The 16,190-nt window shown below is 41.3% G+C and overlaps 1 protein-coding gene across 1 annotated transcript in view; it reads right to left on the bottom strand.

Annotated features, from left to right (window-relative positions):
- Nucleotides 1-16,190, bottom strand: part of pcdh15a (protocadherin-related 15a) — a 275,961-nt gene that overhangs the window by 41,750 nt on the left and 218,021 nt on the right. Inside the window, exons 25-27 of the mRNA XM_056272451.1 lie at nucleotides 4,505-4,614; nucleotides 4,139-4,279; nucleotides 1,540-1,667 (exon numbers count right to left, since the gene is read on the bottom strand). Coding sequence (XP_056128426.1) covers nucleotides 1,540-1,667; nucleotides 4,139-4,279; nucleotides 4,505-4,614 — 379 coding nt within the window. The remainder of the gene's footprint in view (nucleotides 1-1,539; nucleotides 1,668-4,138; nucleotides 4,280-4,504; nucleotides 4,615-16,190) is intronic.

Below are 16,190 nucleotides of genomic sequence, written 5' to 3'. Positions count from 1 at the left end.
GTCTTTAGTAACTGAAAGTAGTTTTTAATGGCAAAAAAAGAGTTTGCACTGGCACCAGCTGTTAGTAATTCTGGCTCTTAAATAAAAAGTAATATGTTGGCCAAACTATCCCTGGAAAAACCTTGGTGGCAGAGATAGAGAAATAAATACACTGCAGCTTCCACTTCAGCGATGACCTAGAAATGTAATAATCCCCATATATCATCAGATTGTACGTCTTAATGCTTTTTATAGATGCTAAAAGACTCAATTTATGAGATAACGGTCACCTTGCAGGGGAACACAGAACCCAGTGGGTATTTTACAGGTGTCCGTCACTTGTCTTCCACATTGTCAGAATGGAGAGAGAAGCTGTCTAAGCACAGTTACTAAGATGTGGGGGGAAGCAAGTAGATTTGAACAGCGAGAGAGATATTCAATAGTGCTGACAGGTGTGTCAGGATGTGAACAGCAAGTTCTCCTCAGTAAAAATGAAATATAATATACTGCAGACACCAACACCTGCAGAACATTTCCAAACCCCATGCATTAATAACCATTGTTCCAGTGCATTCTGATAGTACTGTGCTTAACAACAAACTACCATATTCTAAATATCAAAACACAACAAACTGTAATTGACATCATGTTTTGTGGTTAATGCAATCTCAGTTTCTCAAGTGCAATCTCAAGTTTAAACAAATGAAGAAATATATATATATATATATACGCTAAAATTTGGGGACCCATTGAATTGATCAAAAGTGACAGTAAAAACTTTCATATTCAAATTTTAAATTCATATTGTTACAAAAAAATCCATTTCAAATAAATGCTGTTCTTTTGAACTTCATTCATCAAAAAATAAAAAAGGGTATCACAGTTTCCACAAAAACATCAAGCGGCAAAACTGTTTTCAATATTGATAATAATAAGAAATGAGCAGCAAATCAGCATATTAGAATGATTTCTGAAGGATCATGTGACACTGAAGACTGGAATAATGATGCTGAAAATTCAGCTTTAGCACATTTTTTAAATATTACGAATACAGTCGTAATCAAATACAGTTTTTTAACTGTATTTTTAATCAAATAAATGTGGTTCAAACTTGTCTGCTTATAGATTTCTCGGTGAAACAAAGGAAAATCTCTGAAACATTTTTATGTCTCCATCTTGCATGTTTTAACTGTTGCGTCACGTGTTATGTGAAAACATTATGGAAAAAGAAGACGAAAAAAAAGGACACTGAATACAATTGCAAATTAGATACAACTTTTTTGATCACTACAAACTGCCATTGGCAAACATGTGAACAATCTTCAAAATTGTTCCTTCTGTGTTCTAATCTACACAATGGCCGAAATTTGTTTAGTCAATGCAAGTGTCTACTTACCTAGCTTCAACAAATCTGTTAGTACTACTGGATGAGCATTATGTAACCTAACTAATATTCATGAGTCCAGCCTAAGGTTTATATTGTGGCCCCATAACATTTCAGATTGTTCCTACACCGCTGCCTAGGAATAAATAACACATAACATATGCACATACACTCACCACAATTTTCAGTACTGTGGTGAAGGTCTTGGTGTCTTCAGTCACACCGCCGATGTAAAGAGACCTTGTGAAGACAGGAGGATGATCGTTCTCATCCTGAACGTCGATAAATACCTTAGCTGTGTTTGCTATATTTAAACACACACACAGGAGAAACAGACATCAGTTTATGGAACTATAAGCCCTATTTGTCACAGTTAAAACCAAAAAGGTAGCGTTAATGCAAACACACACAGCTCCAGCAACCCTCTTCACACTGGCAGACGTGAAAAATATGCTCTGTCAGGAAGCATTTGTCTTCTGCTGCATTAAACGACAATATATAAAGTCATCTGAGTAGATCTATGCGCACACAGGGGAAAGCGCAGATGAAAAGCTGTATATCATTGCTCAATAAGAGAGAAAAGAGAGAAATGAAGAAAAACAGGACGGTAAGTGAGAGAGAGAGAATGTGTGCCAGTCCTGTTATGTACAACAACATTTATATCAAAGAGAAAGCAAGACACATGGCAGGACACACACACGCACTGTCTCTCTCTCATGTACAGTTTGTCCTGTCAGAGGCCTGTGATGTGCACACTAAACTTCTAAGTCAACATGAAATGGAGTTTGCAACCCATTTAATTTCTATAATGTGGCTCATTACTAAGTGAATATTCAATGAGAAAAACATTGAACGACAACAACAAACATATAGGATGGGAGTTTTTTCATCCATTGGGATTTGACTGATTCATGAAATCTGGGCCTGACGTTCGCAATTGGTCCATTAAAGACTTATCCCCCGAAACACCTGTAACACTTTATAATGAGGTCCCATTAGTTACAGTCTTCTCTGAATTGCTAAAACACATTTCTCGAAACCATCACCCACTTTCTCAAAACCAAATCTTCAAACTATATCAAAGAACATTTGACTCTTCTGTCAAAATCAAATTGACTCAAAACCAGTTTATCTGTGCTCAAAATCAAATAATGCTTTCAGATCATACACACAGCCAGTCAAAATATAAACACAGATCATTCACTAGACACTACATCAAAAAAATGGAGAAAAGAGCATCCAAAGTATGCAGTTAGAGAAAAAAAGTACATTGTAGCAGAGTAAATTAATTTTGCAATCACGTAAAAAAGTATAGTAATCGCAACTTACAGTAGTAAGTAGTAAGGTGAATAAATTGGATACTGTATGCACTGCAAGTATAGTATTATACTGAATATTGTATAGTAATAAATGGCTGTATATTCAGCCCTTGCATACTGTAAAAATACAGTAGTCCAACTGCAAAAGCCAAAAATGTACAACTATTCATTTCCTTCTCTGTGGGCCTCGAGTCAGTTCACTAGTGTAATAGCGTAAGCTTCTGTTGTTGTACGTCACACGCATCACGCACATGACCAGCGTCGGCCAATAGTGAGCCTACGTGTGACGTAGCTCAACGGAATCACACTACGTTAACTGACTAGAGGCCCAAAGAGAAGGACATGAATAGTTGAAATAAAGTCGTTATTTTTGTTTGTTTTTGCGCACAAAAAGTATTCTCGTCGCTTGATAAACTTAAGATTGAGCCACTGTAGTCACTTGGACTATTTTAACTATGTCTTTAATAACTTTTCGAGGCCGGCAAGTTCAATCCCTGAAGAAGCCTTTGGACTAGTATGGAGGAGTGATCCAGCTCTCAGATTTCATCAAAAATATCTTAATTCGTGTTCCGAAGATGAACGAAGGTCTTACGGGGTTGGAACAACATGAGGGTGAGTAAATACTGACAGAATTTTCATTTTTGGGTGAACTAACCCTTTAAAAGTGGGTCCTGATAAAAAGCGCTGTCTCATATCATTAAAGATTGGGCAATCCCAAAGAATAATGTTTTAAAGACATGTTGATAAAGCATGTTACAGTACATTCAACTGCACAAAGTCAGTGAGAGATTGATTCTGCTTCAGCATCATGTCTTCCTGTTGGCTCTGGCCTGAGGACTTTGTCCACATCACAGGTAATGTCGTCTCTTGCCAGGGAAAGGGAAAAACCCTCGAGTCTGACAGATCCAGCCTTGAAAACACTCCACACCTTGCTCTTTCACTTCCTCATCCTATTCCTTCTCGTCCATCACCTCTCACACATACTCTCTCTCCTCTGAGATTGTTTCCATCTATTGTTCGTGTCACCTGTGTCACCTGTGCACGCTGAACTGGCTTATTCTGTACCGTTGGTTTGATCACATCATTAGAAATAAGTGTGAACAAGTTTGAGTCATTGTGTGTAAACGATGACAACTGTGTTTTATTTGTGTTCAACTTTTGCCTGCGCTTAGCTTTTTGCAACACAAGTGCATCACAGTCTGAAATGTGTTTTAGTGAGTGCGAATGTGTTTATAGTTTTGCAAAAAGAGTGCATGGGATTTTCAAACAGTGTCTAATTGCCTCTTGACAGATTTTGTGAGATTCACCAGAATATATCTTAACTTAGAATTTCATTTGAAATGTGTGGTCATATACTATTCTATACACTTTTATATCTTTCAATTACTTCACTATAAAGCTGCAAGATCTCTCCAAAAAAAATTCTGGGGAATATGTGCTTTAGTGTTGTTCTTACTTTTGGAGGGAGCGCGTAGATTGGCAAGGATGATCTCGAGGGAATCGGCCTGCACACGGAGTACATAACTGATCACAGTCTCGTAGTCCAGAGATTTATTTGTGTAGACGATCCCGGTGCGGTTATTGACTCTGAACACACCTGCAAACAAAAACTGATCAGAGAACAGTTCACAGTGTCTTCTACACCAATGATGAGCACTCAGGCCACTAGAAATTCACGGTAGTATTTTTTTCCCCCACAAATCCCCTGTAGTCCAACTCTATATGCGCTTGTTGGTTCCAGTTTGTTCTACATTTTATTCTAAATTTATGATGAATTTGACCAAATTTACTGAAGAACCACATTTGCATACAGGTTACTCACCTCCATCATTTCCACCCACTATAGAGTAAAAGACAGTGGTGTTGACAGCTACGGCCAGAATCAATCCCACAGGTGTCCCGACAGGAGCGTTCTCACTCACCGGACTAAACCTGCACAAAACAGCAGAATTAAACCAGAGCAAATGACACATTTCATTTAGCATTTAAACAAAAACATAGCTGAAGGCAGTGGATCACTGTCATTTCTCATGTGATTACTGTTTACTGTTATATATTGCATAAACATCAGAGCAGTTCAATAGACCCTACACCCCCACGAAAGATCTACAGAAAGCGCAGAAAGAACAGAAGGACTTAGCTTTAAGAGGTGAAGATAGTTTAATTACTGCATTCAAAAGCAGCATACATGAATCATGGGTCTAAAGAAAAATCGATTTCTAAAGCTTTTGTCTATGCTAGTGATTCTCAACTGAAAGGTCAAAGGTCTGTTCTGATAAAAATATGGCTAAACATGGCAAATGATAAGATGATAAACTATCATCAATAGTTTGGTTTGTAAAAATAAAGACTTTTAAAAAGGAAGAAAAAACACTCTCCATATCTTTTGTTATTGCTGTCAAAGGCTGAATATAAATGATGGGTCCTGCTTTCTGCGCTTTTGTCTACAGACCTCCCAAATCTTATCGTATGGTCTTTGTGTGTCCGATTTAGAGATCTTAGATATTGGTATTTCTGACCATTATTCAATAATATGTTAGTGCCCCACCCTAAATTTTCTCAGTCCTTCTCGGGACTTTCTCAGGACTTCCGGTCCATTCACTTGTCTCCTGCCAATACGTTTTCAGAATTTTATCTAACGCATTTCACAGATGATGTCTTATCTAGAATTGACACTGGATCACTGATTGAAGTTTTTAATAAATCTTGTACTTTCACACTTGATAATGTCGCTCCACTCAAGCTTAGGAGGACTAAGTGTGTCTCCCAGCCTTGGTTAAACAATGTTACTCGCACTCTCAGACAAGAGTGCAGAAAAGCTGAGTATAAGTGGAAATGAGACGAGCTTCAGATCTCTTATGACATCTTAAAGTTGTGCTAAAAAAACTACCAGAGAGCTGTAAAGGATGCTAAATCCATGTTTTTCTCTATATTAATCTCTGATAATGCAAATCGACCAAAAGTTTTGTTCAATGCAATTGATTCTGTTTTAAACCCAACCAAAAAAGAAATGTTTGATCAACCATTAATTCCTACCCTGTCCAGCTCTCTGACTCACTTTGAACCTGTTACATCAGAACAATTAGCAGATGTAGTCTCCAAGAGGAAGTGTTCAAGCTATAAGCTGGATATTCTTTCTCTGTGCCTTTTTTAAGAAGTTTGTATGACTATCAGTTCTAGTGTGACAGCTATAATTAACAGTTCATTAGCAAGTGGAGTTTTTCCAAGCAGTTTTAAAAATACAATTCTACACCCTTTGTTAAAAAAAAAAAACGTTTTTTGGATCCGGCAAAACACAACAACTACAGAACGATCTCCAAACTGCCTTTTATGTCAAATCTAAATACATTTAACATTTTAGATACATTTCAGTCTGGTTTCAGACATTTGGACAGCACTTAATCTGCATTCTTAAAGGTCACTAATGATATTCTACTCTCCATGGACTCCTAACATCGTTTTTTATTAGATCTAAGTGCTGCATTAAATGTGGTGTCCCTCAAGGGTCAATCTTAGGACCCTTGTTATTTTCACTGTTCATGTTTCCCCTGAGCTTTATTTTTCAGAAATACAGCATATCTTATTATTGTTCTGCTGACGATTCACATTTTTATTTCTCAGTGAGTGTAGACAGGAATTGTTCATCTGAGCATGCTCTAAATTGCTTAAAAAATATTAAACATTGGCTGGCAAATAATTTCTAACAATTAAATGAGAGCAAAACCAAAGTCTTGATCTTAGGTTCCTCTTTGTCTTGCTTACCTGGCCAAGTTGCCCAGTTAGGTTTATTGTTGTCGAACATACAAGATCATGTGAGGAGTCTTGGAGTGATATTTGACTTATCTTTACTTTTCAATATGCAGATCAGTTGTAAGACTAGTTTAACCACATGAGATTTATCCCTAAAATACAACATTTTCTTTCCTATATTAACTTGGAAATTGTGATCCACTTACTTATTTCATCAAGGTTTGAATCATTGTACATTGGTCAGCCCCAAACTGCATTATCCCATTTACAGCTAGTCCGAAACGCAGCAGCTAGGCTGTTAACGGGGTTAAGAAAGAGGGATCACATTTCCCCAGTTTTAGTATCTCAACACTGGCTTGCGGTTAAATTCTGGGTAGATTTTAAAATTCTGATTTCTGTGTACAAGGCATTATTTGGTAGCCTGGGAAAACCCAGACAACTTCCGGCAAATTAAGATTTGCTCTGAAAGTTAATCTGGCAAAGAGCTCATTCAAGCCCATTTCCAATCCGTCGAAATCGAGGCACCAATTAGAAACGTTGGGGCGGGCTTTACACGATGACGACAGCGCTGGGATTTTGAAGCAGATTTTGTAGCCTACATTACAAAGATGGATGCCGCCGTCGAACATCACTCGTTCGAATCAGCTATCGCGTCTGTTTTAAGCGATTTGAATGTTTCCTTTTTGTTAAAAACCGAGCAAAGAACAACACTCTGAGATGTTTCTCCGCCGCTCTGCAAACGTCATGTCCTTCATCGCTCTGATTGGTTTTAGGTCTATCCGCGACGTCCGTTGTTGACGCCCCTCTGGAAATGAATTTTCTATGACGCTTTGCCAGACCATAACTCAGTTACAACTGAGAATGGTCTGGTTTTAACCAGGCTAATTATTTGGTCTAGAGCCCCAATACATTAGTGACCTTTTACACCCTTAAAGGGATAGTTCACCCCAAGATGAAAATTCTGTCAGTAACTACTCACCCTCATGTTGTTCCAACCCCGTAAGACTTTCGTTCATCTTCGGAACACAAATTAAGATATCTTTGATAAATCTGAGAGCTGGATCACTCCTCCATAGGCTTCTAAGAGATTGAAACTTGCCGGCCCAGAAAAGTAAAAGACATCGTTAAAATAGTCCAAGTGACTACAGTGGCTCAATCTTAAGTTTATCAAGTGACGAGAATACTTTTTGTGCGCAAAAAAAATTAAATACGTGTGACGTACAACCTAGAAGCGCTGCACAGTTACACTACGTGAACTATCTCAAGGCCCACAGAGAAGGAAATGAATAGTTGAATAAAGTCGTTATTTTTGTTTGTTTGTTACGCACAAAAAGTATTCTCGTTGCTTGATAAACTTAAGATTGACCCATTGTAGTCACTTCACTTGGACTATTTTAACGATGTCTTTAACTTTTCTGGCCCGGCAAGTTTCAATCCCTTAGAAGCCTATAGAGGAGTGATCCAGCTCTCAGATTTAATCAAACATATCTTAATTTGTGTTCCGAAGATGAACGGAAGTCTTACGGGGTTGGAACAACAGTAATTACTGACAGAGTTTTCATTTTGGGGTTAACTATCCTTTTAAGGCCCCAATATATACTCGCAAAGAAGTTATTTTTCGTTCTCCGTTTAGGGGTAAAACGAAATACGAAATACGTGAGCAGCAATATACTGTTAGCGAACATCTGACTTCACCCACACTGCTGAGAGCGACGTTTAGATGTTGCATATGTAAATATGTGCTGCGCGCTTAAACCAGGTTGAAGCTCAAATTATTTTAAATGTTTTTATTTGAATAAATAATTTAACAGTAGGCCTACCTTTTACAAAAAATGTATTAAAATCAGAAAGATTGAACAGAGATGCTACATTTTTGCTTGAGAGAGAGGGTGTGTGTGTCTGTGTGTGTGTGAGAGAGAGAGAGAGAGAGAAAGTGAGAGGCAGAGAGACAAGGAAACAGAGATCAAATAATGCTAGTCTATGCAATCATATCTTAGTGTAGGCTAGTTGACAATAACAGCGTAACAAATTCATAACGGAGATACCAACAGTTAAATATTGGGTTAATCAAACACATTGTAATGGATTCTCCTTGCAGATAAATAGCTACACTCATTCACATTTGTCAATCACGTTATGTCAATCACGCGTGCACACTACGAAACTTTCATCCGGTATATAAAAACAATCGTAAGTTTTTCGCATCCGTAGCAAGCAGTTTGAATGGTGTTTTGACAATTCGGAGCCACCGAATCAATACGAAAAAACGCATACGAAAAAAACGCGGACTCAGTGTGCAATGGCCAGGGGGCTTGATGACGCTTTGGCAACTTTGCTCGCTTTTGACAGCGACATTTCTCAAATTAATAATATTTCATGTTTCTGAGGAGATCTGCTAGCTTGTTTATTACACAGAGCGCTCGCTGCGAGTCTGACAGGAGGGTGGCTGGACCAATCGCGTGCCGGTCAGTCGAAACGGCTTCCCATCGACAAATGATCATCATTTGTGTACATTTCCAAGCTTTTTGATTGGTTATATACAACGTGTAACACCATTTAAAGAGCAGAGATAGTGACGTTTCAGGGGATACCCGGGAAATGCTCAGAGGTGAGGAGAGGAGTTGAGAAAAGCAATGTTCATTTCCAGCGAATTTAGTAAAACTTTGTACACTTTAATAGTAATTTAAATACCTTTACTCAATTATCTGGACTACGAAACTTTGGGAGATTATTTTTGAATGTCTGTTCTTTAAAAATTAGCCAAAAAAAAAAAATCTATTATTTGATTGTTTTTCCACATAATCGGCCCATATCTTAAAATAGAACGTTGCGACTTCCGACTCATTTCGCCAGATCGGGTCACATATACATCCGAGTCCTGATCGGCAGGGGCGCAACTACCCAGTGTCAGAGGGGTATGCAGCAACAATTTTTGCGCCCCCCCCCCCCCCCCCCCCTCAAAAAAAATAAAAAAAAATAAGTGTGCCATGTAATAAGTGAGTAGGAACGAGTGAGAGCTAACAGATAAAAGTGCAAAATTGTCATTTATTAATACAATTAAACTATAGTTACTCCACCGTGATGAACCCCCCTAAAAAAACTATAAGCTCAATTGGAACAGCAATACCAGTGTTTCTCACAGGATTTTAGGTAAAACTGTGGTAGGTGGACCTCTGTTTCTCTAGGGGGGTTCGGGGGCATGCCCCCCCGTAAGAAAATTTTGTGTTCTTTAATGTTAAATTCAGCAGTCTGGTGCACTTTGAGAGTTCAAAATTAAAAGCTCAAACCCATATTCAGGGTGCAAATTAAACAAAGAAAAATTCAAACCTCTTTTAGTTAGTGTCTGTCTACATTACACTACTACATAATAATAGTTATAATATTAATCCCATGATAGTAATAGCCATAGGCCTATATTGTAAAACAAATGCACTGAAAAATAAAGGAAACTTTCATAATTAGTTTTGTACTAATTTCTATACTTGAAAGAGATAAGCACATGATGACATGTTTCATGGGCCGGTGTGTCAGAAAAAAAACTAACGCTGACTTTTTTTGACCAATGCATTACACCGGCACTAACCCAGCGCCGCCAATTAAGCAAAACAAAAAACAAAAAAACAATGGGCCGCCGATGTACGAGTTTTATGGGCCGAAAAAAAAAAAAAAAAAAAAGTATGAGATGTATCGGCCGAAAAAGCACCTCGGCCCACTGTTAATCTCCCGGTAGTCCCGATGGCCAGAAAGATATAGATAGCCTACATGCCTGGATGTCACACTTTAAATCCTACCTGTTGGCTTTCAGCATGCACTTATTTAGCTGCTGTCTTATCAGTTGACATGCCATCTCCTTTTCCCGCTTTCTTTTTCTATTTTTAGCCCCACAGCATTTTGTTTTATCCATCTTTTTCGACGACAACTCACTACTCGTACCTGCTCGCTCAGCGCTCACGGCGCCCCCGCGCGCTCGCGATATTACCCCGCCCCCCTTCTCCATGAGGGCGCCTACTCTAGCCTGTTAGTCCTCTAAAATTTTATATAACATTGAAGAAATGCAGAAATGATTTAAAAAACGCACAACAGCAGCTACATATATAAAATACAATATAGGCCTATATATTTTTTAAAGAGCATATTGTAGGTAAAAAAAAAAATCTAAATTAATATATAACCTTGTATGAAAATACCATATGAAAAGGTAATGCAGGATTTAAAATGTTTTAAAACGACATAAGGGCACTAATTTAGTAGATAAAGTGAGCGTTTCTTGGACTGCTCGTAAAAACGGCTTTTTTTTTCAACATCGCGTCATTTTACGTCACGCTAGGGAGCCTCAGCCTCGCCTCAGTGCAGAGCAGGCTGGCATTCAGTGAGAGCGGCCGTGAGTCAGTGTGTTTTCGGTAGTTTTTGTATTTCAATCTATCATCGTCATGGTAAATTATTGTGTTTGTGGAGGTTGCAAAAACTCCGGCCTGTCAGGACATCGAGTCCACAGGTTTCCCACACAAGAAAAACGGTACTGCTGTATATATTTCGTGCCTGGTGCGGTTTGTGCAGGTGAAGAGACGGGATTTCTCTTCCGCATCGGCTTCGAGAAACGCGGTCGTGTGTAGCTTTCACTTCAGATCGTGTGTAGCGTTCACTTCAGATCGGAGGATTATCATCCCGGCGATATGATGGAGTTTAACATGGGATGCCGAAGCAAGAATATTGATCGTCGTATACTGTACCAATGGCATCAAATAGTGTGATATAGGTAGCATGCCCTAAATAGAGGCAACTTGTAATTGAAAAACAAAATTACTAGGTTGATTAAATATTCAAATCTTTAATTTTCTGTTTATGTTATAACCCAGATGAAAAATATGTTTTAAAAATGTACTTGAGTATGTTTTTAGTAACTTACAATAGAAATATACTCAAGTATAGTTTTTATACATTTAATAGTATACATCTACCCTAAACATACTAATGTCTGCTGGCCTGATATACGATGGTAATAATCTGTACAATATTGTGAGCACAGTGTATCGTTAGCGAACGTGTATCTATAAGCACGTCTCTCACCAAGACACCTGTCCTGTTCTCCACTGGTTCTCCTCACACCACAACTCAATGTGTCTCTGACCGTTCTGTCTGACATTAATCCTGGCCTGTCCCTACTCTCTTGGCAGCATAGCAGGCTCATAATTGTATGGCTGTAGTCCATAATTGTAAGTAAGTATTTCCTCAGCGTCCGAAATGTCATTGCGATCCATTGTTTTCCTGTTGTTTGAATCGACCGCTCTCCCGCCCGTTACGTCACGCCCACCACACCCATTTTCAGACGCGGAAGTAAAATTTTCTCACAAAAACGACTCCAGAAGCTTATGTAGCGTATTTATAAGAATATTTTAAAGAAAATCTAGTTCCTACATTATTTTTCTATACATTGACTCGTTGGGTCCTCTAACCTGCAATATGCCCTTTAAATGAAATTAATAAAATAAAATAAAAATTACCATCGCTTTGGCGCCCCCCCATGGTGCTGCGCCCCTATGCGCCGCATATAGCGCATACCCACTTTTTGCGCCACTGCTGATCGGGAGGTAACGTCCGAATCCGATTGAGTCTAAAACCAGGTGATCGGGCCCGATTTCCGATCACGTGATCGGATCGGGACATCCCTAAAGAAAAGCATCTGATCATCATAGCAATGTGGATATGTTTGCACAAGCTCTGCAATTCGGCACTTCAATAAAGTCACGTCACGTTTATGTATAGCACTTTATACAATATAATGCTTAAAATCAAGCAGCGTTAAAGTATTAAACATGAAAAACAGGGTCATCCTCTTCTTTCATCAGAAATACAACTTAATTTTCTACTACAAAGCAGCTCTCCAGTGTGTTCATGTTTTCACTCGAGGACAACTGATCTCGACCGACTGAACAGATAAAATGAACCAGAGAAGAGTTGTAAGTTAAACTTTTTTTATTGAACTTTTCTGGAAAGTTTGCTTAGGCAAGCTGTTTCGACCTCCCAAAACAAACTCCAAATGAACTTCGGTTTCGGCTTGATTTTGTTCATCACATCAGTTCGTTCTTTGATTTCGCTTGAGGTATATCAGGTATATCCTAAATTATGGAATATTAAGTGTCACAGAGTCAGCCACACCGTCACAGCCCCAATCATCACCAGATCACCAGGACCCGGCCACTCGTTCACAATCACCAGAGTACTGACTCGCTGCACCTGCATTCCCTCATTAACACAGCCTACATATTCCCAGTTCACCATCCACTCATTGTCTGGTCTTGTCGTAGCTACTACTGCTCACCGTCAGACTCCTTACCTGTCTACCTACCTGTGATTCGTCTCGTCAAGCTTCCAGTCTTCTGTCCGTCTTCGATCTGTCGTCCTGTTCCAAATCTCCGGTCTTCTTGTTCACTCGTCACCTGCACAGAGAATCCACGTCAATCTTGACCAGCTAAGTCACCCTCATAAGTTAACAAGTCACCATCATCTGGTTCCCGCTGTTTCTCGCCACTCTGCTGAATAAACACTGTTATCACTATAACACCTGTCTGTTTCCTTCTGTGTTGTGACAGAAGACCAGACCACAACGCAGAGTCCTGCCGAAACAAGCGAAGAACATCCACCAGATCCGTTTGCCGAACTCGTGCAAGCAGTTGGAATGGAAAGTTTCATTAAGAAAGCTGTGCGCATCTCTTAACATCTGTCAGCCTGATCACTTGATCAAACTGCTCCACATCCTCTGCCCATCTCTCCATCTGTCATTCTTCCAGCACCTGAACCCATGCCGGTCACCGCATATCACCTCACCAGAGCAGAGCGTCAAGGGAGACTATTACAACACTTGTGTTTGTATTGTGGGGGAGAAGGCCATGTAATCGCGAACTGCCCGATTCGACCACCACGCCCAGCGGTGAGTACAATCCAGTTTCTCCCCAAAGTTGCACCCCTCACTCGTACACCTGTCCAAATTCTTACCCAAAAACTTCTCGTACCAGCTCAAGCGCTCATCGACTCTGGGTCTGCAGGGATCTTCATCTCATCAACTTCTCCAAAGACTCAACCTCCGGAGGAAACGCTGCTCCCAGGAACTAGCTATACATTCTCGGCAAACCGCTGGGCCGTGGTCGTATTCGTCATTTCTCCCCCACAGTAACGCTCCACGTTGCCTGCCTGCATGAGGAGAAGATCACATCCATGGTGCTGGAGCAAGCGGTTGGCGACCCATCTACCACGTCATCGGCCATGGGACTGCGCCATCGATCTGCTGCCTGGGCTACACCACCGAAGGGTAAGGTATCCCCTTTGTCCATCCCGGAACAGAAGGCCATGGAGGAATACGTTCAGGAGGCTCTCAATCAACATTTCATCCGACCATCGACGTCCCCTGCCACTTCCAGCTTCTTTGTGTCCAAGAAGGACGGAGGCTTGCGGCCGTGCATCGATTACTGGGCACTCAACTCTCAGACCGTCAAATTCAGCTATCCTCTTCCTCTGGTCCCTGCCTTCTTGGAACAGCTCCGTGGGACTTGCATCTTCTCCAAGCTGGACGTGCGGAGCGCCTACTACCTCATTCGGATACGTGAGGGGACGAATGGAAAACGGCATTCATCACTCCGACAGGCCACTACGAATACCAGGTGATGCCGTATGGCCTGTCCAACTCCCCCTCCGTATTCCAGGGGTATATGAATGAGGTGTTCCAGGAGTACCCCCACCGCTTCGTCATCGTCTACATCGACGACATCCTGATCTACTCCCGGAAACTGGCCGAACATCGCCAACACGAGACGCAGGTCCTCTAAAAGCTGAGAGAACACCACCTCTATCTCAAGTTGGAGAAGTGCGAGTTCCACACGCCATCCGTCCAGTTCCTTGGATATATCATCGACCAATAAGGTATCCAAATGGACCAGAGGAAGGTGGACACCATTCACAACTGGCCCCAACCTGTCATTATAAAGGGACTCCAACACTTTCCAGGCTTTGCCAAATTCTACCGAAGATTCATCCAGAATTACAGTCTCCTCAGCTCACCCTCTCACCAGCCCAAGCCTCTGTCCTGGAACCCCTTGGCCACAGAAGCCGCTCCAATCCTGGTACACCCCAATCCAGAACTCCCATTCGTGGTCGAGGTTGACGCCTCTACCACCGGGGTTGGAGAGGTACTATCCCAGCGGCAGGGTGAGCCTCCTCGACTCCAAGAAGCTGTCCTCGGCCGAGCAGAATTATGATATTGGAAATTGTGAGCTTCTGGCGATCAAGCTTGCCTTGGAGGAATGGAGACACTGGCTGGAGGGAGCTCACCACAATTTCAAAGTCATCCCAGATCACCGAAACCTGGGATATCTCAGAGAAGCCAATCCACTCAACCCAAGACTAGCCAGTTGGGCTCTGTTCTTCACACAGTTCCACTTCACCGTGACCAACCGACCTGGTACCAAGAATTGCAAGGCGGATGTATTGTCCCATCTGTATCATCCTGAATCCGACTCCAGTCTTCCAGAACCTGTTCTCCCTCCAGCCATGGTAGTCAGTCCGATCCAATGGTCCCTCGACGATCAACTCCTCCAAGCCACCCACAATGAACCTGCTCAACCGGGAGGTCCCGAGGGACGGTTGTATGTTCCATTCGCTTGCCGTCTGTCCCTCATGGACTCAGCACACACCTCTCCGGGCTCTGGACACCCAGGCAGCCAGCGAACCCTCTTGCTTCTGCAAGATCGCTACTGGTGACCCAACATGGCCCATGATATCTCCCGGTACATCAAGGGGTGCTCAGTCTGTGCCATCGCCAACACACCGAGGAAGCTACTTGAGGGAAAGTTAGTACCTCTGCCAATACCCCGACGCCCCTGGTCTCATCTGGGTATAGACTTTATGACCGACTTTCCTCCGTCCAACCATCACAAATGTGTATTCGTCGTCATAGACTGATCCAAAGTACCTCCTCCTCCAAATGTCGCTGACGAGGACCTAGTGTACCAAGTCCATACCATACTCGACTCACGGCGACGGGGCGCCCGCCTAGAGTACCTGATCAACTGGGAGGGGTACGGTCCAGAGGAACGTTCATGGGTCTCTCGAGATGATGTCCTGTAGTTGCTAAGGACACTGTAAAATAGTGTTACCACAAATTATTATATCTTTTTCTGTGGCTTTTGAATAGATTACAGAATAGGGTTTGAAGCGGATAAAATATATGATGTTGTATTTAAAATGTATTTTATTGTATTATGCTTTATATTTAGTATTTAGTAGTTTTTTTTCTTGCTTGATCTTTAAAACTTTGGGTCAACTTATGTTGTTTTTAAATGTGCTACATAAATAACGGTTGACTTGATGCTAATACCTCTGTTAGAAGCTAGGCAAATTAGGTAGATGTTAACATGGACAAGTTGCATGAAAGCCTTAAAAACCATGAACAAAACTTCATACGGTAAAAGAAAATACTACCCAGTCAATGGGTTCGCATGCAATGTAGTTTGTGTCGACAACAGTTTGTTTTGTATGTCTTCACGTCAGCCACGCCGAGCCTGCACTTCACGTCAGCCACGCCGAGCCTGAGACTGTTCACGTCCCGTCTGCCCAGCCAGAGACGGTTCACGTCCCGTCTGCCCAGCCAGAGACTGTTCACATCCAGTCTGCCCAGCCTGTCCATGAGCCTGTCTCGGTCTCAGTCCCTGTCCCAGAACCGGTCCCAGAGCCTGTTCCAAAGCCTGTCCCATCCCCTGTCCCAGAGC

This window comes from Rhinichthys klamathensis, unplaced genomic scaffold (assembly GCF_029890125.1).
Source record: "Rhinichthys klamathensis goyatoka isolate OS25496 unplaced genomic scaffold, OSU_Roscu_1.1 h1tg000338l_1, whole genome shotgun sequence".
NCBI classification, from domain to species: domain Eukaryota; kingdom Metazoa; phylum Chordata; class Actinopteri; order Cypriniformes; family Leuciscidae; genus Rhinichthys; species Rhinichthys klamathensis.
This window is presented reverse-complemented; position numbering and strand designations above follow the sequence as displayed.